Below are 26,649 nucleotides of genomic sequence, written 5' to 3' on the forward strand. Positions count from 1 at the left end.
CTGTAAAAAATTCGACCCACTAAACTTGGAAACGTCAGTGTAAGTGCTGACTGATTTAAAATCAAAGTGGTGTTGAAGCCACAATCCGCAATGACAAGTTAACAGCACTTTTTGGCCTTAAAGTCAATGCAATCTCCAGTCACAACCAATTTTATTTCCTCAATATGACATATTTCAAGTGAAAAGGGACATTCAATGAGAAAAAAAGGAATAGGCCTTAATTTTATCTATTGAGAATTAATCACACAAAAGCCACCCCGTGCACCCCACCCCCCCCCCCTAGACACGCCCTTGGACAGATGACGGAAATGTCATATAATTGTGACAAATTAAATAGATAAACAAATATGCTCTAAAATAATAGCATTTTCTAAAGTCAAGTTAGAGATCTTTTTAACCTCACCTCTGTTTATTGAAAGGACTTCCAAACGTGATGTTTTCCTCTACAGTGGCGTTCAGCAGCCATGACTTCTGCGCTGCATAGGCCACAGAGTACCTGTTTTTACTGAGCCATGACAGGATGAGAAACAGAGAAAGAAGGAAACAACTGATAACCTGGAAATGTGTAAAAAGACTCTTCGCTTGCCATCACAGCAAACACTAATGGTTCTGATATGAAATGAAGGGAAAAAAAACCTTGTTAATGATTAGATTAAAGCTAGAGATGAAAGAAATGCAGGGAGCCCTTCACAGTGAGAGCTGGTGTGTGTCTTTACGACATTTTCTCCTGCCCTTTCATGTAAGCAAACCATTTCTAGGTTCAATTCTGCAAAAATGTGACTCTCTCATTGTTGGCCCAATCAAACCTGTTTGGTAACATTCATTTTTTGCAATACCACTCAACAACCACTAGAAGCGCTGAAATCGCACACAGATTTAATGGCTACAAAACCAAAAATAAACCTCATGATATTGAGAAAGGTCTTCTCTTGTTAGACAAAACAGATCTGTTCTGCTTTCCATTGGAGGTATCTGGCTGTAACTAAACCAAATATTGTTCGAAATTGATATCTGTACAAGAAAACCCCAGGTGAAGACTCCCGGCATTTTCTCACACTTTGCACTGCACATCTTACAAAAACAAACAACAATGGATGCAACAATGCATGTGGGGGTGATGGCACATCTGCTGAAAGGGTTTGCAAATGGGTACCTCTGTTCTTCGTGAAACAGGCCTGTATCATGCCCGCTGCAAGTCAGGTACATGAGAAGACGTTATCGGCCAGAACAGCACAGTAATATGTCTAAACGCTTCTGTTAGCTGTTAGAAAGTGAATAACCTTGCTGGAACCATATAGGCAATCTACATTTAAACTTGATTAGCTAAAATCCATTTTTGGCCATTGGCTACATGTTACAACATATCCTCAGTGTTGGTTTATAGAGGTCACTGTGTGGCTGTGTAGCATGTAAGCATGTGAAGACCCCCGGTGAAATACCTTATGCTCCCATCGAAGAGTATCTCATAATCAGTCAGCCTGATTGAGCACACCATTCGGGAAGAGGACACAAAGAAACACACACACACACACACGTGACCAGAGTTAGTGAGTGCACTAGGATGCGTGCCGCTCTGTAAAAACACTGACATACTCTCCTCATGCGCAAGAGTGATAATTTGAAATATAACTGTGCTCCAGATAATAGTTTAGTAATGTATAAGAATTATATTTTAACTGGAGAGTAATGTCATTGTCATTAGAGAACTTGAAACTGGAAAACGCAGACCAACATTCATTGCACTGTTCGCAAAGATAGTAATGCCTGAACTGAGACTTAAATTGTATCAAAACACAATTTAATTAAATATTACAAATGGTCTAAAACAATTTTTCCTCCTTATTAATGCGAACTGAAAGCAAATATTAACTAATTACAGTTGCCCCACAAAGTATTTGGACAGTCAGTGGCAACACTGGGCCCACCTTCATTGTATGTACAGCATTTTTAAAATACAATGAAAAAAATTTGATATAGGATTTAGTTTGAAACAATTTTCGCTTCCTAATAAACTTCACAAATAATTAGAAAAAAGTTCTCTTTAAGGCACATTTAAAAATGTGTTAATGTATTTGCATTAGATAATAAAATATTAAAGAAAACCACATTTATGTTAAAGTAAATCAGCTCAAATATATATATTTTACGGTTTAGTTTTCAGTTATCTAATACAATTAACATTTTTAAATGCGACTCAAATAAATGCTATTTTGTAGCCACTGTATATACATTTTAAGGACTTGGTCTGTCTATAATCGATGGATTATAGAAACAATGTAGATCTGCTTGGCTTTGCTTCCAAATGCTAATCAGAGACCATCTCCAGAAGGGAGATGGAGAGAGTCACAGAAAGAAAAGCATTTCCCTTGTGTACTGATAACACAGTCGACAGAATGACATGTGGGAAAAAAAGACAGAAGAAATCAGAGAGCAGTGTAAAGAGTAATGAATGGTGTAAGACACACACATACACACACACACACACACACATAAGGCGTAAGACAGCCCTCACACATCTGTGTATGCACACAGTGGTACATACATCATACTAATAGCGGATGCACTGGACAGTGGGCTATTTATGCGCATGTGTGTTTATACAGATGAAGACTTTGATTAGCATCTGATGGATCTGGCATGCAGATGTACTCCCCTGTTTTCTGCTATATTAACGCAAACATTCAACTGCTTTAGGGGTCAAGAGACAACAGAGGAGGGGGGGGGGGGGGGGGCTTTTGGTCCCTTTCAGTTTTAATACAAATCACAAGCTCCATTAATGTTCATAAACAGCATAATAGTTTTGACAGTAACTATGCAAATGTGTAAATTCTCACTTGCTCCAGTAGACTTTCCCACTGATTGTCTGCATCTCCCCCAGCATGGCCAATAACAGGGAGGATTTCCCACAACCCACCTGGCCCACAATCATGGTCAGCTGACCTGAAGAGGGAAACAAGGTGAAGGATAATCAGTTTTATATGAACAGGTTTTATTGATGTTCCATGTCAGCGGTAGATTGCCCATCTATTTAGTTGGCAACAGCTAGTTAGTGCTCAGCTCACTAGCTTAATGAGGCTGTCCAACCACTAAACCAGAATAGTAAACCTGAGCCAACACAATAGCTATTAAGAATTCATATTTTCAGCCTTTTGATTTATTTTTATTTGATTTTTCTTTTTAATATCAACTTGCTGATAAAAATGAACCATTTATATTACATTTTGATCTTCATTGATGATGATCGCCTTCATGTATTGTAGATGAATAAGAAATATATATATTTAATAATATATAACTAATATATATTATATAACTAACTTTAAGTACAGCATATAAAAAAACTTTAAGTATTACTGACAAATACCGGTAAATAAATAAATAACAAGAACTCTTGGTGCACAATATTGCCAAAAGTATTGGGTCACCTCCTTCTAATGAACAGGTTTAACTACTTTAGTAATTTAGAGTACAAATCTTAATGTTTAAGCATATAATGATATTCTAGGAAATTGTGTGCTTCTAATTTTATAGCAACAGTTTGGACAGGACCCTTTTCTATTCTAACATGACAATGCCTCTGTGTATAAGGCAAGGTTAAAAAATAAATGATTGATTGAGTCAGTGTGGAAGAACTTGACTGGTCTTCAGAAAGCCGAGTCCTGATCCCAGCTAAACAGCTCTGGTGTTTTTTTAAATGCATACCTTGTGCCTAAAACTCATCACCAACCACCAGTGACTTCATATTTTGTATGTATGTATGTATGAGTAAGAGTATGTATGTATGTGTGTGTATTTAGTTATTATAAATAAATAACAAGCACTCTTGAGATCTAAGAGCATTAATTTATTATATTTAATTATTTAAATTAATAAATAAATAAATAAGAAGCCATTGATTGTCTGAGAGAATCAGTGTGTACCTGTAGGGATTTGGATGTTGATGTCCGTCAGCGTCGACAAGTTGCTTCCCCATGTGAAGAAGCCATCATTCACCTGAATGACACATTCACCAATACAAACCAAAACCATAGGGTTTAGAACGATGGAAACAAACCAGCACACAGCAGAATGCACGTGATATGATCTTTTCATCTTTGCTCGAACAAGCTATTTATGTCACGCGTGCATATTCCGGATGCGTTCTGTATTTTCTAAATGTTTATTTACAATAATGATAATACTCCCATCCATCAGAGCAGTACAGTAGGCCAGAACAGAATACTGGGAAAAGGGAGAACGCTGAACAATCATAAACATCTGTGAGAACAAGAGAGCAGGGAGAGAGAGGGTAAAATGGGAGTAATGGTTGAGAATGACTGAAGTGAAGGAGTGTAAATGTCAGAGTAGATTAGGCCATATTCATAACAAAGTGAGCGGATGTCACTGTGGGAGAGTCCATGAGGACGTGTGTGTTTATGTGTTCAGCCACTAAACTCATTAGATAAGAGACTTTTGTTTTCCAGAACCAGTTGCATTTAAAAAAATAAAAATGAATATATATATGATATTCTTCCCTCATAATATAATATGCAATATATGCATCAGAACAACTTTTTTGACTTTTAGTTGTCATAACAGACACCATGCATAAACATCAATGATCAACTTTCAAATGTGATTTTATTTTGCTTTAAGTGCAGTTACTAAGGTGAGGTTAGTGAACACTATAAGAATTCTTTTTCGGTCCATTCTCTGTCCATATTTAAGTTAGAAAAACAATCATTAATTGAATCCTTGAGGAATGTGAACCATTAAGCTGAATCAGAATCATTTTAAATTATTTTCAAATCCCACCCCTAGACTAGAGGGATGGCGAAGGAAATGGACCCTCAGGGGACCGAGAGACAGAGGCGAAACCAAAAAAAATTCGGGTTTCCAGTTTTTCTTCTCGTGAGAATCCCAAACTGCACTCGGAGGGAAGCTGAACCCAAACCACCATGTCTGAGAAACAATCACAAACCCCATATGGCAAGTTTTAAAAAAGCTAAGAAAGTGATGAACATGCTAAAAAAAACCAAAAAAAAAACCATCCCTGTGTGTTAAGAAATGGGCTTCGAACACTTCCTCCAGCACAGTAGAAGTAAAACAACCTATTAGCCGTGACTTAAAGGTTACTGGCATCTGGATGAGAACATGCAGATCCTGAGTTGTCTTAATGAACTTTAGCACATGCTCTGTGAGCGAGAAACGCCTAAGAATCAGTCTGACCTGTACGGCGACATCTTCGGTCTCTGTGGGCCGCAGCTGCCTGCGCATGGGCTGCTCGTAGTTGTCCATACGATAACGGCCCTTCCTGTTGATAGCCTTAGTCTAAAATGATAAAAACAAAAAGAGAAATTAAGGGAAAATTAAAAGAAATAATTCATCTAAAAATGCAGTTTTTGATTGTCCTTTTAGGAGTTTGACAGCTCCAGATCACTACAAACTGTTACTGTTATAGGATGAATATTTCACTCTTGAATATTTGTGACATCCCATATCATTTTGAATCAAAAAGGGCAGTTTGAGGTTAAACATGATTAAAAACAAAGAAAAAAAGACAGTTTCAAGGTTTATCTTTAATAAAACAAGGTATCAATTTTGAAATTGACAATTTTATTACAATATTCAAACAATAATGCCATTTTAACGCTCTTTAATGTGGTGTGACAGATTACCAGAAAATGTATCACTATCATAAAGCATATCGCTAAAATTGTAAATATGTTGTTAAATATATGCACTGTGATGTAAACAATTAACTATATAAATAAGTAATAATTATATATTTATATTCTTTTTTATATTTAATATGTATAATATTTAATCATTTAATATTTAATATGTGGTGTGACATTGGCAGAAACTTATATTGCTATAATAAAGTTGCAAATTTTCTTTGTTAAATATTGTTAAATATATTCACTGTAATATAAATTAGTTTAATAAATTATTAATTAATGTCTTCTCTTTTTTAGAGTATTAAATAGTATTTGTACTTAACCTATTATTTATGTCTTACATGTAAACTTGAATAATTCTCCCAATTCTGTCCAGAAAAAACAAATCCTGAAAATTGCTTGGAATCTTTTCCAATTTCTTCAAAAATAATATTTTATCATAGCCGCCATTTAAATTATTATATCTTGAGGATGGGTTGGAGTAGAAACGTAATAAATAAATAACAAGAAAGCATAAAACTCAGAATGTGTTTTCTATGTCAAAACGACTCAAAAATATGGAGCAGCTCACATTTCTACTTCTGTGTTCCAGTGAAAAAACAACAGCACATGGGTTTTTTAAAAATATAATGACAGAATTTTGGGTCAGCTAACATCACATGACACTCAAAAGCTGCTGTCAGATCCTAAAACAAGGAACATGAGCTCCCGCTTGCATCAAGCCACATGATTTTCCCATCTTAACACTATTTCTTCTCCTGGAACACCCTTCTTCCTGTCACAGTATACATTTCCATCCTTAACCCCACTCTCTCGTTCCCTCCCTTTCCTCACCCTTTGCTCCAGCTCTGCTCCTCTCTGGGGATGTGTAGTTTTAGTCCTGTCATATATTTGTCCCTCTATCCGAGAACAGCTGAGGGCCACTGCATGACCAGAGAGAGGAGCTTCTCTTTAACACGTTTACGAGATCTCGGCTATGCTGGCTCAGAAATGACCAGCTCCCGTTTCTGCCCCCTAAATGTGGGATAGTTGTCTCTAGAGACATGAGCATGTGGAGTCTCATGTTTGCTGTTATTGGAGGTCATGTAGAGTGTTATGGCGTCAAGTTTATCTCAGGTAGAATCCCTGAGACACTTCACAGACACAAATACAAGAGTTTTGAAAATATTTAATGCCGCTATTTGCTTGAGTTGCTAAATATAACTGTTTAAATGATGTAATTAAATGTAAAAAAAATGAATAAATTGTCTGGCTTGTTGAGAAGAATTGTACTATTACCTTTTTTTATTTTAACATGGCAGAAAATAAAACGTGTGGAAAAAAGTCCCACAAAAAAAGTTAGCAACCTGCTAAAAAACACTAAAAACCCTTCTTCAGTTTTGCATAGGCATGCAGCCCTCATATTTTCATTACAATTTTTTTTAAATTTGTAAATTAAATTAATGGCCACTTATGTTCTCAGCATGTTTCAGCATCTGAATATGTTCTCAGCGTTTGGAATTAAAAAACAAAACAAAACAGAATTTCCAGTGAGATAATATGTAAACTTTAATTTGTTGATGATATTAATTTGTATTCTCTTGTTCAGTTACAGGGCAAAAAATGTCCCAGTTAATCAACATATAATATTTCTCCCCTAAAACTGATCCAAGAACATTCCATCCATTTTTAAACTTCATAAAAAGCTGCTCTGATGCCAAATATATTACGGAATGCTTTCCAAAAAACTAAAAAGAATATAAAAATGAAATTATCACATGCAATCCCAACCAGTTTAGATGTTCCACATCATGCAAATTGACTATATCAGAAACAGTTCCTATGAAAACAGCTCTGCTGAACTTTAAGGCTTGAAATAGTATTGAGAAATGTCTTAAGGTGCAGTCACATGGCAACATTTTGTGGGCATAAAAGGTCCATTGCCAATATTGTAGTAATAAAGCAAGTTGCTTTCAAACCAAGCAGCTTTCGGTTGGTCAACACAGCAAATTCGAGTAACCAACTTGAACCTTTTGTGAAATCTGTGGAAACCTTTCTCCATCACGCGAAATTCCCAATTATGTAGATTCCTGTTGAAATTACTGGGTTTTGTCTATGAAAATTCACCAAGTGATTGTAAATTTGATCACACATGCAAGGTGCAAATTCTTGTGTGAGCACTCACATCCCCGTGGTATTTGTATTTCCTGCCGACCTCTAGAGACATGGACATTTCTCCGTTTCTCGAGCTGTCGTCTCCAATCTCATCACTTTGCAGGAACTCGCTGAGCTTCTGTACACTGCAGACATCAACTGATCAGATCCTCCCAGGAAAGTAATTAATTGTTAATCTGATTAATTGTTTGGTTAAGCGACATACCTGACAAGGGCCTTGACGGCAAACCTGACCACTGTGGATAACAGGAAGAGTGGAGTGACCAGGATGTGGAATAGAGCCAAAGAGGCAAATGCCTTGGCTGGACTGAGCCTGACCTCTTCAATATAGGCATGTGTGACAAAGGTCTACAAGAACAAGAAGAGTACTATGGTCTACATGATGGATAAAATACAGCTAATTAAAGCTCTCATGATGCTTCTCTTACCGCCAACACTGCAGCAATGGGGATGGCAGCATTCATAAATACTGTGGAGATAAAAAGTGCCAGCAGTTATTTTCAAAAAGATGCAAAAACGTAACAAACTATTATCACCAAACAGCCCTTATTCCGAAAGTTTAGTAAGCAAGAATATGTACTGAGGGTGGAGAAATTGTAAGGGGAGGGGTTTATGTATGTGGGCGTGACATATGATGGAGGGAGGAGCCTCTCATACTGGACATTGAAGTGTAGAGAGCAAAAGTCTTGAGACTGGTCAGCTCTTTTCCTCGGGTCTCTTCTACACGGTCACAGAAGATGTTCTCCCATGCATAGAGCTTCAGCAGCTTTATTCCTTTTAGGATCTCTGTAGTCTTTTTAAGACGGTCTGTTGAGTAGTCCTAAGAAAATATATAGAAGTCACAAACATGAACTTGGTGGTGTATTGACAGCATGCACATGCACAAAGGTGTAAGTAAAGCTCACCAGCGTGCTCTTTTGAGTGTCTGCCAACTTGGTAGCGATGAGGTACTGAACCGGGGCCAGCAGCAAAATGACGCCGGCCCCTATCAACGCGCTGTTACCCAACAAATAATACAGCAGGATCACTCCCATAATAATCTATGAACAGAAATACTTTATGTTTTGCTTAGGAACACAAATGATTTAGTGTTTTCACAAACGCAGGACTGTTTTTGCTATGATATACCTGAACTGGCATGGCCCACAGGTTGGGGCATAAGAAGAGAAACCACATGAGCTGATTGGTTTCTATGGCAACGAGATTGTTAATCTGGCCGAGGGTCATCTCTCCCATGGACATGTTTGAAGTGGAGAGACGCAGAATTTTATTGTAGATCATTGCCTAGAGGACGAGATCCAACACATGAATAACAAAAAAACTTTAATGCTAACTTTGACTAGACTAAACTAAAATACAATGCATCATGACATATCAGATAACAGAACAGACTGAATAGAACATATAGTCATCAGTGTTATTGTGGTAATATTTATATAACATTATAATATTTCCTAATATTTTGAAGTAATTTTCAATATAATTAGATAATTAACTAATTATTTTTATATTTCTTTTAAAATTTAGTTTTAGTAATTTTGTCATTTTTATTACTTTTTGTTATAATTAAATATTTCTATTTAGCTTCATTTAATATTAGTTCTAGTAATTTTAGAACCTCAAGGGCTTCATTTAATTTTATGTTTTTATGCTAATATTTATACTTTTTTCAATTAACAATTTCAATTAACAAAAACATTTAATACTTTTAGTACCAGTTTACAATAACAACACTGACAGAACAGAACAGAACAGAACAGAACAGAACAGAACAGAACAGAATAGAATAGAATAGAATAGAATAGAATAGAATAGAATAGAATAGAATAGAATAGAGTAAAACAGACCAAATAGAATGGGACAAAAAATATAAAGAGTAAAAAAAGAACAGGAGAAAGAATAGAATAGAATAGAATAGAATAGAATAGAATAGAATAGAATAGAATAGAATAGATTCAACAGGACAGAGTAGAAAGAATAAAATTCAGAATACAGGACAAAGTAGAGTACAGGAATAATGGGACAAAGTACAGTAGTATAGACTCAAACAGGACAAAGCAGAATAGAATAGAATAGAATAGAATAGAATAGAATAGAATAGAATAGAATGGGACAAAGCAGATAATAACATAATTAGAAACATAACTGAAATGAACAATAGAATAGAATAGAATTCAGTAGAACAGAGTAGAAATAATAACAGACAGAATATGGGACAAAGTAGAATAGAAAAGAATGGGACAAAGTACAGTGGTATAGAATCAAACAGGACAAAGCAGAATAGAATAGAGCAACTTCACTTTTTAAGTTAAGAATTTGTCTAATATAATATTTTGTATTATACAATATAACTTGAAGTGTGTAGTACAGACTGATGAAATATAAATTAGTCTGATAATTCGCTTCATGTTTGTTTCATGTTTCCAGTAAACTCTCTGAAACTTACAAGCAGCGCCCCGCGCAGGTTAATGCCGGTTTCTATTGTGACGTAGTAGGAGGCCTGCAGGAATGTTCGCTGCAGCACGAGTGCCAGGAACAGCAGAACCGCCAGAACAGATGTATTCTGCAGCAGCTCAGTGGAAAACATGAAGTACACCCCAAAAGTCATGTTCGCTGTCTGACAGGACATAAACAGAGTAGGAACACACATAAAAACACTTCGGCATTTCAGCGCTCACTGATGTCATACACAAGCATACACACACACTAAAATAAAAAGAAGGAGCCACTTAAACAGAGTGTTGCTAGCAGCAATGTGTGTGTGAGAGGGAGTGTGATTTGAGTGGGGAATTTTCCATGTCACACAGTACGTCTGCTCTGGCTTCATTTTATCACACACATTTTATACAGTGACCCCAAAATGTATTTGAATTGAAGCCAAACTTAAATATGATCAATTATTTTAATTATAATACACTATAAAATAAATAACACACACTGCCGTTCAAAGGTTTGGGATTGAATTTTTTTTGTTGTTTTCTTATGCTCAGCAGGGCTGTATTTATTTGATTAAAAATACAGTACAATACTGTAATATTGTGAAATATAATTACAGTTTAAAATAAATGTTTTCTATTTTAATATATTTTATTATGTAATTTGTTCCTGTGATGACAAAGCTGTTACTCCAGTCTCCAGTCCCCCAAGTTCACAATAATGGAATTTATTTTAATAGACATTATTTTTGTAACAATGTAAAGGTCTTTACTGTCATTTTTGATAAATGTAATGCATCCTCTCTAAATAAGTATTATTATTTATTTTTTTAATAATACATATTGTTTAAAATTAAAAGAAAAGGTATTTGCTAACACTTGGTTGCAGACACTATGACAAGATAAATGCAATGACATCATTCATTCAATCAGCGAGTTTTTATCACATCCTGAGTTTTCCACACTGAATCCATCCTTATCTAAACCTCAGGAGTGTTTTTCAAACACATATGACATCATGGTCATCTGAGCAAGGAAAACACTGTTTGAAATCTAATAATTGCTGTCATCTTTTGGCAATGACCTACAGTCCTGTCATTAAATTAACGCCTCTGTGACATCACACAGGAAGTGATAAATAGCAAGGCAAAACAGCAGATATCAGACAGTAGATCATTCTCTACAACATACTGTCATGTTGCACCCAGGAAAATTAAATATAGTGTAATTAGTAGCATAACCAGCAGACCAGTGTCTGCAGCAAATCATTTAAATGACAGCTATTTCAACATCCTAATCAACATCCTAAATTATTTAACAAGGCACATAATGAATGGGTTCCAAAGTAAATGAGATAATATCAAATTGCTGTGAGACAGTGACTGGATTGTGATATATTTCCATGACATAAGTTGTGTAGTTTCCTTTCATCCCTCCATTTCCCTGTTTTGACATCTCTCTGGTATGTGTTTGCAATTGACAGTTGTTTGTATCCTTGAATTTTCCTTCTCAATTGAATGAATAACGAATAATTGAATTTTTTTTTTTCTTAAAACAGGACAAATTATGTACAGTACAAAAACTCACTTTTTAAAAACAAAAAAGCAAGACTTGCGGCCAGATTCACTTGCGCCAGCACAAACCATCATTTGGTGTTAAAATAGTACTGTCAGGATTTACTAAAGACACGCATTGAAGAAATAGCGCTGAAAACGCATGGACACAGTTATTTTTGCGCCTGACCTTATTGAATATGCAGTTGAAGGAGTTTTCCTTTTAGACACAAAATTTATGGTAGGAGAGTATTAAAATTAATCACGCAACGTGATTTACTAACGTTTGTGCTTGTCAAATTACTGGTATTTGTGCCATTATTTAATGCCCAAAAAAAGCAGGCTTAAAGCAGGTGGTAATTTGCACTGCTCTTGGTAGATTGCTCTGGTCATTATGGAAATGATCTGTCTGCGTCTGTGTTCTTTAATGTGTGCATTGTTGGTAAATCACCTGCAGAATTGACTCCTCCCATCTGCACTTTTATGGAATTCCACTCTAATGCTAATTTGCCCTGTTTAGTAAATCTGGCCCTTGATATTTTCTGTAATTTTGCTTCTCAAGTAAATGTATCTTGAAATGTGTCTTAGAATAATTCAATTTTCTAACTGGAAAACAAGAATTATTCCATCACAACCCGTTGGACAACCCGTGTTCCCTTCCTGTTTGCCCATATTTGGTTCTGTTCCTGTTCTCATTAATTCATTGTCTAATTACTAGTTAATCACCTTCATTGTGTGCACCTGTCTGGCCCTTGTTATCTGCCCTATATTAGTTCCTGTCCATTGAGTTCTAGTTGGTCGGTTATTGCTTATGTTACCCTGTGTGTGTGTTGGACTTCATCTTTGAATTATATTAAATGGATTATTCTCTTCAACCTTCATTCGTCATGTGACTATTTGTGTGTGCACAGCACAGAGACCGTGACTTATACTGAGTAAGAAAATCATTTTTTGCAATGTTTTCTATTCTCACAATACCACGAAAAGCATCTGTAGCTATATTGACAGACTATCAAAGATGGTGACACACACACAAGATAAACATATTCAACACTCTAAAATGAGATGAAACGCACACCTTATTTGTCCTGTCAATCTCTGTTGAATTATGCAGGTGTTCCACAATCCCAGAGATGCAGAGTGGTCCAGCAAAGCCCAGCAAGTCCGCCATGTACCGGAAAGTGCTGCTGAGGAGTATTGACCCCCCGAATGCCCGGTACATGGACTTCCAGATGGATGGGGATTTCTCTGGGTCCTCTGTTTTCTGCTGTCAGAATTATACAAGCAAAGAGACATTGGTCAACTGACACTTCTCATTATTACAATGTCATTAAATATGAAAATGTTGTTCCTTTTATATTATAATATTTGCTCTTAAACCTTCGATCATCTACACATACCCTCTGTTCCTCATAGGAGTCTTTCAGACGCATATAGTTAGTCAAGGCCCTCATCGCGATTGGCAGTTTGCCAATCTTCTTCAGCTCAATGGGTCTCTTGTGGGCTCCAATGATGAGCGGGTTCATCCACCAATATGTTGCCTTGGAGAGGAGGTTGACGAAGGGCTGGAGGAACCGCACGCCCAAGTCCTGCAAGTCTTCTGGGGGCTTCACCCTCTGGGGGTTCGCAAAGAACACGTACTTCTGCAGGTAAGAAAAAAAATAAAAGATACAGGTCATATGGTTTGTTAGTAGAATGTAATTACCCTACTGAACAGATTAGCACATTGTGTTTTGGATGTTGGAGTTGGATTTTGTTCACTTTAACTACTTAAACAGCCTGACTATCTTGGTCAACCAGAAAGAATGCTGGTCAAGCAGTTTTGATGGTGAAAGTCATGGCGATATGTCTATCAGATAATACAGCATCAAAACCAACACAAAGCAACCTGAACCAGAACAGAAATCCCCACCAGTTCAAGCTGTTTTTTTCAGCAGGTTAGCGACTTGTTGGTTTTATAAAACTGTCTGCAATTAATGGATAAAAATCTGCCATGCCATAAAATAAATATTAGAGGCATATAAATTAAAAATAATGGGAAAAAAACTTTTGCCACATGACCCTAGTTCAACTCACCCTGACTCTGATAACGTTGATCTCGACAGCCATGAGCAGGCCATACAGCACCACTAGCAAAGCTGTGATACAGAAACGGAGATGTTGCACCCCCAAGCTCGCCTCTGCAAACTTCCATAACTTTATCATCTTGGTGAAGAAAGCCAGAATCCAATAAATAAATAAGGCTGTGAAAGAGTTTTTCTGAGGTTAGTTCTCTTTCTCATACAGAATTACAAGAACAGAAACAAACTAAAATATGAATCAACCATTACATGTTGCCAAGCAACACTCGACTGAAAGTGTTTTATTTAAATTAGAGGACCGAAACTAACTCTTATATAATGGAGGAGATGAATCGGCAACATTCAAAGTACATTTTATTATTAACAGCCAGCATCACATTTGAATAATGAAATGGACATTGATTTACCCAGCAGCAGTTTGGGGAAATTGGCTGTTTCTATATTGTGATAATATACAACTGATGTTGTGGCCGCTATGAAGCCCATCAGTGCTGGCATGAAGAGGTGCAAGTGATTGGACTCCATCTGCCTACAATGATCCATTCATACACAAAGAAACATAAATGCATAATGGTCATAAACACTCAAATATTTTGAATGTGTGTTGAAACCCACGTATTGGAGACGATTCCCTCTGCGATCTCGCACACATGCACAAACAGCAGTGTGAAGGTGAGGATCCAGCGCAGGTTGTGGCCAGGAAAGTGCAGCCAGGTGTTATGATGGATCTGCACCTTTGAGCTCTGGCTACCCCAACCTGGACACAAACACATATGTATAATTATATTATTCCCTTGTGTGTCTAATATAATATACAGATAACATTTACTTTGTTAATCTGCATCCTGTATCTGTCCCCGCCTGTCTCGATTTTTCATTGTTTTCCTTTCTTTGGCTAATGGTGTAGTAATTCTGCTATGGGAAACATGTTTTCATAATGAGACTGAATGAGGGATGGCACTGACGCCATTGTGGCGTCAGAGTAAAGGATTTTTTGAGATCGATCAGAGTAAAGGCTCTTTGGGGAGCCAATACAGATAATGAATTGGCCCATTTAGTTCTGATACAGTGTCTAGGCCCCTCAGCTTTTGAAGGCATGATGTATGCCACCACTTAAGAAATGGCTTCCTTGAAAATTGGCTACATGTCTCAGAAAGTTGAATTGGAATGCCAAGAACTAGAATTTACTGAGCTTTAATCCAATGAAATTCACATATCACACAACAGGCATTCAATTTAAGGGTTAAGCCTCCAAATAAATAAGTGAATTATTATAAAATAAATTAAATTAAAAAAACAAGAATTCTCAATTAAGCGATGCTGAAGTAGGAAGGTAGGAAGATGAGGGATTCTGAATAATCAGGTTCTTTAATGGAGTAAACGTATTCAACAACAGGAATAACAGCATAAACATATTTGTTACGGGGTTGACGAGACGTGAGACGTGCGGATCCATTCGCAAGGCTTTATTAGTAAACATGGTCAAGACAGGCAGGGTCAAATAACAGCAGACTGGTATGGCAGAGGCAAGACACAGAAAAATCCGAAGGGCAGCGTGGGTCGACGATCAGCGTACAGTATCCAGACAGGGCAAGGCAGAGAGAATAATCCAGGAACACGGGCAGGAATCAAGACACAGGAAGACTAACTATGAAAACAGGGAAACGCTTTGTAAGGTAGACGGGCTAACAATACTCGGCAGTGAGCAAGAGCAAGTCCCAGACTTAAATAATGATTGATGGTGATTGTGAAATTGTGATCAGGTGTGGGCGAGATAGTGAACAGGTGTGCGTGTCGTCAGTGCAATGGATTGTGGGAAATGGAGTCCAGTGTGTTGTGAGTGAAGTCAATGTGGTGAACGGGTGACCTCTAGTGGTGGTTGACCGGGAGAGCATGGACAGGATTCGTAACATAGCCCCCCCCCCCCCAAGGAGCGGCTTCTAGACGCTCCGATACAATTAAGGAGGGCAGTGGAGCGGAGGCGGAACAGGGGGAGGGATGGAGGGCCAGATCCCTGCGGAAGTGCAGAGGCCGGGGATCGAGGCAGAGCCGGCAGGGCAGGAAACCAGGGCGGAGCCAGATGGCACGGGAGCCCACCAGGGCGGAGCAGGCGGAACGGGAGCCCACCAGAGCGGAGCAGGCGGGACGGGAGCCCACCAGGGCGGAGCAGGCGGAACGGGAGCCCACCAGGGCGGAGCAGGCGGGACGGGAGCCCACCAGGGCGGAGCAGGCGGGACGGGAGCCCACCAGGGCGGAGCAGGCGGGACGGGAGCCCACCAGGGCGGAGCAGGCGGGACGGGAGCCCACCAGGGCGGAGCAGGCGGGACGGGAGCCCACCAGGGCGGAGCAGGCGGGACGGGAGCCCACCAGGGCGGAACAGGCGAGACCGGAGCCCACCAGACCGGAGCAGAGGACCGCCACGGCGGAGCAGATGACCACCAGACCCGAGCATAAGACCACCACGGCAGGGCAGACAACCACCAGACCCGAACAGAAGACCACCATGGCAGGGCAGAGGACCACCACAGGGAGGCAGACAGGGCAGGAACCCATGACAGAGACTGGGATCTGGGGAGAACAAGGACAGACAACACAGAGAGTCCTTGTTGCAGGGCAGGACGGGACCAGAGTGCACCTGGGCGAAGCAGGAGACCCCCAGAACCAGACAGCTGACCACCACCGCTGAACAGACAAAGCCGGAGCCCACCAGTGTGGCGTAGACTGGGTGAGAATCTCCACGGTAGAGTGGACTGGCCAGGAAGCCAGGGCAGGATCAGGGATCTGGGGAGAGCAGAGACAGACACCACAGGGAGAACAGAGACAGACAACACAGAGAGAGTCCTCATGGTCTCAGGAGCTGGGACCGGGCAGGTCGAGAGCTCGTAAACGGTCTCTATGGCTGTGGCAGGACAGGAGGAGGATATGCAGATGGCCTCCATAGCCGTGACTGAGCAGGGCGAGGAGTTACAGACGGCCTCTTTGGCCGTGACAGGACAGGGCGTGAGTTCACAGACGGCCACTTTAGTCGTGACTTGAGCTACCGGAAGTTCTGGAGTGGCCTCTGTGGGGCGCTCAGGAGGAGCGGGCTCTAGGGGGCGCTCTGGAGGAGCGGGCGCTTGAGGACGCTCTTGCAGCGCGGACGCTTGAGGATCGGGAACGGCACTCCTGGCCGTGACTGGAGAACAGGATTCTCGGGATTCGGGATCGGCACTCTTGGCCGTGACATGAGAACTGGATTCTCGGGATACGGGTGTAGGTGCCACCACTTCGAGAGGTTCTGCAGCCGAAGCCGCCACCTCTGGAGGCACTGGAGCAGACTCGTGAACAGGAGAGACCTCAGGAACAGACTCGTGGACAGGAGAGACCTCAGGAGCACAGTGTGCAGCCCACACACTCAAAATGGCGACCGCCATAACGGGAAGCACTGAGGTCAGGGGAACAGTCTCTGTAACAGCCAGGGTTGAGGCCCTGGGAATGCCAGCTACTCGCACCGACATCAGTGGTGGGTCCATCACACTGGATATCAGAACTCGAAGGACTGACCTTGAATCTGTGGTAACAGCCTCTGGCAGTTCGGCGGAGGCGTGAAGAGACTCTGGCTGGGCCAGGCGTGACGTGCTGTGACTCTGGCTGGGCCAGGCGTGACGTGCTGTGACTCTGGCTGGGCCAGGCGTGACGTGCTGTGACTCTGGCTGGGGCAGGCGTGACGTGCTGTGACTCTGGCTGGGGCAGGCGTGACGTGCTGTGACTCTGGCTGGGGCAGGCGTGACGTGCTGTGACTCTGGCTGGGGCAGGCGTGACGTGCTGTGACTCTGGCTGGGGCAGGCGTGACGTGCTGTGACTCTGGCTGGGGCAGGCGTGACGTGCTGTGACTCTGGCTGGGGCAGGCGTGACGTGAGCAGACTCTGGCTTGGCAGAAATTATGCTACGTGGTGGTGTTGTGGCCACTAGTTTGCGAGTGAGTGCGGTGTTGAGTTCCTCTGCGACACCCACAGTGAATGAAGAGCCCACACACAGCAAAGCATAGTCCATAAATTGAGTGAGTGAAGCACGAGGACCCTCACGGATTAACTGCTGTTTGAGTGGCTGATTAATGCCCTCACAAAAAAAAAATCTATTAACAGATAGTCCGGTAGATGTGAGTCATTAGCCAAAGCCAAATACTCAGCGATGTAATGCTCTAGGGATCGTGTGCCTTGCTTAAGGGTCAATAATAAGAAGGCTACATCCATACCTGACCGAAGTTCGTCAGAAAAGCTGCTGGATCCATGTTGGGCCGAGTATTCTGTTACGGGGTTGACGAGACGTGAGACGTGATGATCCATTCGCAAGGCTTTATTAGTAAACATGGTCAAGACAGGCAGGGTCAAATAACAGCAGACTGGTATGGCAGAGGCAAGACACAGAAAAATCCGAAGGGCAGCGTGGGTCGACGATCAGCGTACAGTATCCAGACAGGGCAAGGCAGAGAGAATAATCCAGGAACACGGGCAGGAATCAAGACACAGGAAGACTAACTATGAAAACAGGGAAACGCTTTGTAAGGTAGACGGGCTAACAATACTCGGCAGTGAGCAAGAGCAAGTCCCAGACTTAAATAATGAGTGATGGTGATTGTGAAATTGTGATCAGGTGTGGGCGAGATAGTGAACAGGTGTGCGTGTCGTCAGTGCAATGGATTGTGGGAAATGGAGTCCAGTGTGTTGTGAGTGAAGTCAATGTGGTGAACGGGTGACCTCTAGTGGTGGTTGACCGGGAGAGCATGGACAGGATTAGTAACAATAACTTTAAGACACGACAAAGAATATTACTGAACTCAAGGCTTATAAAGAACACAAACTAATGAGGAAACAAGATGATTAATACAAAACAGGTGAATGGAATAAACGATGATTAACTAATGACAAGAAACTGACCAAATAAGGACAAACAGAAACTAAACTGAAACCAACACGTGACAATAATATAATGAATTATGAAAATTACAGTGAATAGTTTTTTTTTTTTTTTTTTTGTCATTCCATTTTTATACTACTTCCTTATATTTAAATTATAATGAAGAATTGCAATGATGTGCTTTTCTAGCATGGTAAATAAAATAATATAAAATATAATAAAGTAAAAATCTATCGTATCATTAAAGAAATAAAAAATAAATAAAATCTATCATATCATCAACTAAAATAAAACACTAGAATTCTTAATTAAATTTTGAACGGAACGCAACCTTGTAACCAAATGCAGAACGTGAATGGTTGTTTAAGCGGGAAAAAAGACAAGGGCATTCATACCAATGAACAGGATGGGGAAGGTGATGAAGAGAAGAAATACATGAGGGACAAGGTTGAGGGCGTCCACGAAGCAGCCATTGTCCAGGACTCCATCGTCCACACTGTAGGCATTACTACCTCTGTCGTTCCCACAGAAAGACAAGGCCATGTCACCTGACTAGGCTGAAGGAGCCTGGGCATGGTTACAAAATGCATGTATGTTAGATTTGAATATACAGCATTCAGTACAGACAAATACAATCTAAAAAAATTATGTATTTAATGAAAAATCAAGTGTTCTTTTACTTAAACTGCCAGCTTTGAGTCTAAACTGACAGCACTGAAAGCAGTATTCCTGTAATCATTATTGACTAAGAGGTCCGGCAAAGTATTTGACTACGTTGATCCTCTACTGATAATCAGTGTAAGAGCAAGATTAACAAACCCTCTCTAGCGACACTGCCTGTACCTCTCAGCCAATTCATTTACCAGCAAAGTTTAATTTCTCATAAAGGATAGCTGCATTATACAACATCACAACAGACAGTAATGTTTGCTTGGGCAGAATATACTCTACTAGACTGAAGCTTGCGTGCTGTGTATCCTCAGGTGACCCATCAAAGTGTGTGTTTTACAGTGTTTTGTACATTATAAAATGTATAAATTAATTATAAAAGTAGTTATTAAAATATATTTATTTTTTAACAAATATTTAAATTACATGAACATATCTGTATTATGGTTATACCCGTGGATATTTTAGTATAACTGTTATTATAGTAATAGTTTGAATTACTTTCTATTTTAATTTTAGTTCACGTTTTAGCAATTTTGTTGTAGTTTTAGTTATTTTAGTACGTCAAGATAAACTAAATGAAAATGAGAGATTTTGCTTTAGAAAGCTGAAATAAAATAAGTTTTTATATATTTTTATTGCATTTCAAGTAACAAAAATAGTTTGATAGTTTTAGTTAACTATAATAACCCTGGTCATATCATCATGATATCACATATAATAATTACTACATTGCCAGAAAAAAGTTTTGCATTTATATTTAGCAAAAACTGAAAAGTAAAGTAGAGTTTTTAGTTAGAAATGCTATTAGCATATAAGGCTGTGAAAGCCTATTAAATGTTGATTCATTTATTCCACAACCAAAGTGTCTGATAAAAAGGACTACCAGTAAAGTAAATAGTGTTTGGCTGGTCACGTGATCACAACATGTCGGCCCTCATGAGGCAACCCTCCATGTAAAACAAAACAGCTTATATTAGGCTACTGATATGACTGGAGTCGTCATAATTTATTCAATTTATTTAGTGCAACTTTAAGATACTGCAGGACTGAAAAATCATGGATGGTCTTATTGATATTATTAACAAATGTCTTACAGAAACCAAAGAATGAATTGCTGTGCCTTGGTTGACGTGAAATTAAGTGAATTACAAAGCAAAGCCCATGACAAGTGCATTAAATAGAGTACAGTACAATAGTCTCCTTATTCATACTCAATACTATTGTGTAAAACACTGTTGTTCATGATTATTATTATTATAGGATACCACCCACTCTGACAGCTATATAAATCCCTCCACATAACTGACAGTCAGACGTTGTCTTTCCTCTACTTATGAGTTTTATCTAGCATGAATAGTAAATAAAATACTATTCCCATAGTGGCATTATAAAATAAAACCCACAGTGACAGTCATATATAATAATTAAATAAGCACTTACCAAAATAATTGCTCTGCTTTAGTAGCTTTTCATGCCCGTTGCTGGTGTTAGAGAGAGTAATGCACAGGGAATATTATTTTTAGCTGCAGTGTATCAGCTGCTCATGGTCTCTCTCTCTCTCTCTAGTTCTTGGATCGAATTTCCAAACCTGAACAGGAATGTTGGCATGAATGTATGGACCCTCCTGAGAAAATACAGATCGACACTGTGGCAGCGTCTAAAAATCTTGTGAGCTGCCTGCCTACACAGCATTTTTGGCCATCATGGGTGTGTGTGATGCCCAAACAAGCTGTCTAAACAGAGAGAAATTAGTAATTGACTGAAAAGTAAAAAAAGAAAAATTATGCTATATAAATGATAATTTTTTTTTATCATTTATTATATAAATTAATTTTCACACAAATTAAATTAAATTAAATTAACGAATACTATTTTTTTTTTTAAATATTCAATATTTCCCTAAAATTCAAATGATTCTGTGTACATTTCTTTAAGCAATTTATTTTAAATATCAGTAATGTAAATTATATTTAACATAATTATATTCTTGTTTTTTGGACAGTTTAGAAATGTAAAATATTATTTATTTATTTAGCACCATTCTGCATAATTTCTGAAAAAATATTCTGAATTTTTTAAGCAAGTTCAACATAATGCTCATAAACAGTTCATAAACACTAGCACATCCTGTCTAAGTGCACCTTTTGCTCCACCAGTTTCTGGCAATGGTACCATTTACCATTTCTGTTTTCCCAGCATGCACTGAGGGCTGAGGCATGAACGATTATGGAAGCATTTTTACTAGTTTGCTTAATTTTGTCATAATGTTTTGTAGATTATTGTCTTGTGGATGTCAAGAGGTGTTAATGGTGAGTGTTTGTGTTTAAATGTGCATTTTGCTCTCCATTTAGATTATTAAAAAAAGAGAGATACCTAAAAATTAACACTTAATCTAAAGGTATTTGTTGAAATGACTCAATTTTAAGGAGCTTACTTGATGTTATAAACATAGTTGCATTTAATTTTGCTTATAACTGTATAAGTTACTCGTACAGTAACTGTAATCGGTACACCAAGTCACATGGTTTTTGCTTCACTCTTACCTGACAAAGAAACACAATGAAACCTCGATTTAACCTAGTTCTGATCATTTATAAGTGACATATCTCTACATGAGCACACTGAACCATGCCATTCAGCTTATGATAGTACAACCGCGTGTAAAATGTAATTAAATGCACAATAATATCAACACGTTCATAGAAGGCCATTGTAAATGAGATAAGGCAGTGAACGTCATTCAGAATCAACCTCTGGCATTTGAATGAATTCATTTAAGATGTAATGCGCCAAGACTGCGGACACACTTACCTAGATCTCTCCGGTTGTAGGTTTTGTCATCTATGCTTGCAGTAAATACGCTCCGACATTAGACAGTGAACGCGATGGTGTTGTATCTCCTTGTCCTTGCGGTATTGAAGAAAGCGCGCATCACTGCTTCGGCGTAGCGTTGCTATGGCGTCAGATATAAAGGAGGGATGCCCGAGCTCCTGATGTAGGTCACATCGTGAATAACTGGATCATACTGAAGATTCACAGACAGGTGCCTAAAATTACTCACTAAAACAAAGAGGATTTACTGGCGGCTGTACAGATAAAAGAAAGATAGAATGTGGGATGTGCGGTACATTACGCCGCATAAAGGACAGAAAGTCATGCATAATAATTTCATTATTATGGGGGGGGGGATTTCGGACATAGATTTCGTATGCAGGCTATAGGCACAAGCCCCAGTGGCAATAATAAAAAAAAAACTTTTACTCTTAGTTTACTGCATGTGCTTTTCTTTTCATGGCCCTATACAAAATATTAAACCTGTCAGTCCTTCAGAAAGAAAGAAATATTTTCATGGGAGTTGTAGTTTCTTTTTGTTCACAATTGTAGTTTGTAAACGATTAAAAAAATTGTATAGCCTGTTTATCTACGTCTGTCCCTCTTTCCATTTGTTTATCTATCTATCTATCTATCTATCTATCTATCTATCTATCTATCTATCTATCTATCTATCTATCTATCTATCTATCTATCTATCTATCTATCTATCTATCTGTGTCTGTCTGTCTGTCTGTCTGTCTATAGTTGTTTTAATCTGTTACTTCTTTGTTTTGTAAATTTATCGATGCAAAATCAAAAAATTGGGGAAACCCTGGTTGCATGTGCCAAATGTTAATGATCTTCAAAGCCACTGATTGACTGATGCTGGGACTTCATGGGAAGCAGGACTTTCACTCCAGAGGGAACTCAAAGGTCACAGATGGTTTGGAGCCTGAAGTGTGATGAGAACTGCTGCAGGGTGTATTTGTGTGTGTGTCTGAGGGACGTAAGGGTGTGTGCGAGGTTGAGGAAGTTCTGGGGTTGAATGGGGATTATGGGAGTGTATTTGTCTGTGTGTGTGTGAGTGTGTGTGTGTGTGCAAACAGTCACATCCCCTGTGTTTCCCTAGAGACCAGAAGGGGGTAGCCCTGACCCAGCCTCTCCCCCACAGGAAGTAGTACAGGAAGCAGCCCATGTGTGAGTCATCAAAGGCCCTGTGGTGACACCCAGAGCCTGGGACGAGGTGCTGTGGCTAGGGACAGAGGGATGCACTTGAAGCTGAAGGATTCTAGAGGCCAGGGGGTCAAACACAACCTCTTTGAGAAAGTTTCAGTTTCCCATAACTAAGCTGAGAATCAGCGGTTTCCTCACGTATGCATGTGGTGTGCGTCATCAAATGACACTGGAGTAATTAAGGTTATCCAATCCTGTTCCCTTTGGATCTGTCACAGTAATCAAAAAATTATACAAAATATTTTGCGATTACAATATGCCATCCATGTTGTAAGAGCAAGTAGTAGATCTTCTATTACAATTGTACTGCACTGACATGTATTTTATAACACTGTGTTTTGGAACATTGAAGCTAAACTGATCTATACCGATCAAAATGGCTCATTAGCTAGTGCATGCTAGTAGACCATCTTGGATCTTCCATGAAATTGATGGAAATTGCTTGCTTGAATCAGCTAAAGACCACATGAAAACCAGCTAATGACTTGCTTAGACCACATAATGATAAGCTTAAACCAGTTAATGAACGGCTTGAACCAGCTAATGACCAGCTTGAACCAGCTAATGACCAGCTAATTATCCACTTGAGCTAGCTAATGACCAGATCAAACCAGCCAAGGACCAGTCTGGACAAAGTAATGACCAGTATAAATTGAACCAGCTAATGACCAGTTCAAATCATCTAATTACCAGGTTGAGGCAGCTAATGACCTGGTTGGACCGGCTAATTATTAGCTTCAACCAACTAATGACCAACTCAAATCAGCTTGGACCAGCTAATGATTAGCCTGAACCAGCTAATGTCCTGGTTAGTCCAGCTAATGACAAGCTTCAACAGCTAATTGCAAGCATGAACAAGTTTACGGCCAGCCTGAACCAGTTAATGACCAGCTCGGACAAAATATATACCAGCATAGATTGAAACAGCTAATGACTAGCTTGAACCAGCAAATACCAGCTCAAACCATCTAATTACCAGGTTGAGGCAGCTATTTGGACCGGCTAATTAAGTTTTAAACAACTATTAACTTTCTTGAACTATCTAATGATGAGTTTAAACCAGCTAGAAACCAGCTTCCATGTTCCAAGCTACCTGCTTAAAATGGATTTTACAAAAAACATTTCATTAATTTGTTTCTAAAAGAGAAGCTCAGCTGCAGGCGAAGGAAGATTCATAACCACATTGCTAATGTTAATTCCAAGAAAATGCTGGAACACTGGGAGACCTTTATGACAGGTCATCCACAGTACGATATTAAGTTTCATCTTTTAAGTCTTCAGTAAACAAATAGAAAATGATGATGTCTTTCACTGTGTTATAATCCCGGAGTTATTTGTGAAATTATAGACAGTTCTCATGTAGCACTTGAGTTAGCCCAGTGTTGTCACTTGGCTCATAATGCTGGGTTCATTGAGGTGGTTAGCAAAGGACAGGAAGTCTTTTACACATTTCAAGCATCATGGGTATTTGTAAAGTCAATAATCAGCAGAAATACAGAGAGACAGTTGAAGGGGGAAGCTGAGAAATTAACAAGTGAAAGAGTGGGAAAAAATGAAACTCTATTAAATAAACGATCGGTCTCGCTCACTCTCTGTTTCTCTGTGTAAACTGTCACGATATAACCGTAAGGTGCTTTCACATAAACAGCACTATACAAGAAAGAGACCCAGATTGCAAAGTTCAAACCACGATTAAACACTTGCACTCGCATCCTTGCTAACACTTACTTTCCTCTACTGTACATGTTTGCATGGCTGATAAATAATAGCATTTTCCTCATATAGCACCTTTTGGACATTGTAAATTTGTTTCATGTGATAATTGTGCACGCTACAGGACATGTGAGACAGCACAACGGAAAGAAAGAGAAAAGCGAGACACAGTATCTAGAAATTTGTTTGTTTGTTTACAGATTCTAGATACTTGAAACCAGCAACTTATTCACCAAAGTGAACCTATGCTAACACAAGTTAGCCTAAATGTTGGAAGCTTAATTGCTCTATATGCGACACCTAAATGTTTTGGCTTGCTATTAGACTTGAGAACAGCCGTATTGGGAAAGTAGCTTATTGTTCATAAGATTTCTGTTTCAAGTCTCACAGAGTGACATTAATTATGGATCTCTGTGGTACTTTGATTATAGCGTTGGTGACATTTTTAAAATGACAACATGCTGTCACCTAGTGGTTTGACATTCAAAGTACACTTAATTTGCAAACAATATATTTAATGTTATGAACAAAGGCAAAATAAGTAATAATAATAAAGTAAAAATAACAACAAAAATTATAGTTATAGCTTAAGTATATAATAAAATAATCTCAGTTATCAAAAATGCAATCTGTTTGTAAACAATATATTGTCCTCCAACTATGAAGACTGAGAGCTGCTCATTGAAGGAAGACACTGATTATTCCCCATGCATGCAAACAATGTAAATGTTCTCAACATGCTCAAAAGACAATTATTTAAATGGTTTGCTGTTCTTTCAAGAGACAACCATTCTTGGCTTTCAGTTATCCTGCTTGATTAATTGCCTGGAGTGTTGCTTCTCACATCTCTGATCACTTACGTGCCAAAGTGCACACACACAGCAGTGAACACACACACACACCGTGAACACACACCCGGAGCAGTGGGCAGCCATTTTATGCTGCAGTGCCCGGGGAGCAGTTGGGGGTTCGGTGCCTTGTTCAAGGGCACCTCAGTCATGGTATTGAGGGTGGAGAGAGCGCTGTACATTCACTCCCCCCACCTACAATCCCTGCCGGCCGGAGACTCGAACCCGCAACCTTTGGATTACAAGGCCAACTCTCTAACCATTAAGCCACGACTTCCCCTTTATGATACTCGCTATGAGATACTGCTGTTTTTTGTACCATTCAAATTTGGCTGGGTGGTTAATAACACATTTTTCTGTTGTGTGACAAACTCAGAACACATATTTTAATATCACTTTACATGGACTTTAATTATATTTCTATAGCTTTAATTACCTTTTATTTCATTTTCAGTTTTAGGAATTTAGGCTACCTCAACTACATTTTTTAGTTTTCAAAGCAACATTCCTGAAGTTTTTTTTTTTTAGATTAAGTTTTTAAAAAATATATATAATATTTCTATTTTATTAGATTTTTCTTTTATTTATTT

The 26,649-nt window shown here is 39.0% G+C and overlaps 1 protein-coding gene across 1 annotated transcript in view; it reads right to left on the bottom strand.

Annotated features, from left to right (window-relative positions):
• Positions 1 to 22,379, bottom strand: part of abcc9 (ATP-binding cassette, sub-family C (CFTR/MRP), member 9) — a 38,500-nt gene extending 16,121 nt beyond the window's left edge. The window contains exons 1-19 of the mRNA XM_079399470.1: positions 22,263 to 22,379; positions 20,892 to 21,039; positions 19,175 to 19,346; positions 14,499 to 14,640; positions 14,291 to 14,412; positions 13,879 to 14,045; positions 13,203 to 13,445; positions 12,881 to 13,066; positions 10,261 to 10,431; positions 8,943 to 9,098; positions 8,720 to 8,854; positions 8,472 to 8,634; positions 8,243 to 8,283; positions 8,020 to 8,162; positions 7,825 to 7,939; positions 5,209 to 5,310; positions 3,921 to 3,993; positions 2,835 to 2,940; positions 404 to 505 (exon numbers count right to left, since the gene is read on the bottom strand). Of these exons, the coding sequence (XP_079255596.1) occupies positions 404 to 505; positions 2,835 to 2,940; positions 3,921 to 3,993; positions 5,209 to 5,310; positions 7,825 to 7,939; positions 8,020 to 8,162; positions 8,243 to 8,283; positions 8,472 to 8,634; positions 8,720 to 8,854; positions 8,943 to 9,098; positions 10,261 to 10,431; positions 12,881 to 13,066; positions 13,203 to 13,445; positions 13,879 to 14,045; positions 14,291 to 14,412; positions 14,499 to 14,640; positions 19,175 to 19,322 (2,315 nt within the window). The 5' untranslated portion in view covers positions 19,323 to 19,346; positions 20,892 to 21,039; positions 22,263 to 22,379. The remainder of the gene's footprint in view (positions 1 to 403; positions 506 to 2,834; positions 2,941 to 3,920; positions 3,994 to 5,208; positions 5,311 to 7,824; positions 7,940 to 8,019; positions 8,163 to 8,242; positions 8,284 to 8,471; positions 8,635 to 8,719; positions 8,855 to 8,942; positions 9,099 to 10,260; positions 10,432 to 12,880; positions 13,067 to 13,202; positions 13,446 to 13,878; positions 14,046 to 14,290; positions 14,413 to 14,498; positions 14,641 to 19,174; positions 19,347 to 20,891; positions 21,040 to 22,262) is intronic.
• Positions 22,380 to 26,649: the final 4,270 nt, after the last annotated feature.

This window comes from Barbus barbus, assembly GCF_936440315.1.
Source record: "Barbus barbus genome assembly, chromosome: 39".
In the NCBI taxonomy this organism is placed as follows: domain Eukaryota; kingdom Metazoa; phylum Chordata; class Actinopteri; order Cypriniformes; family Cyprinidae; genus Barbus; species Barbus barbus.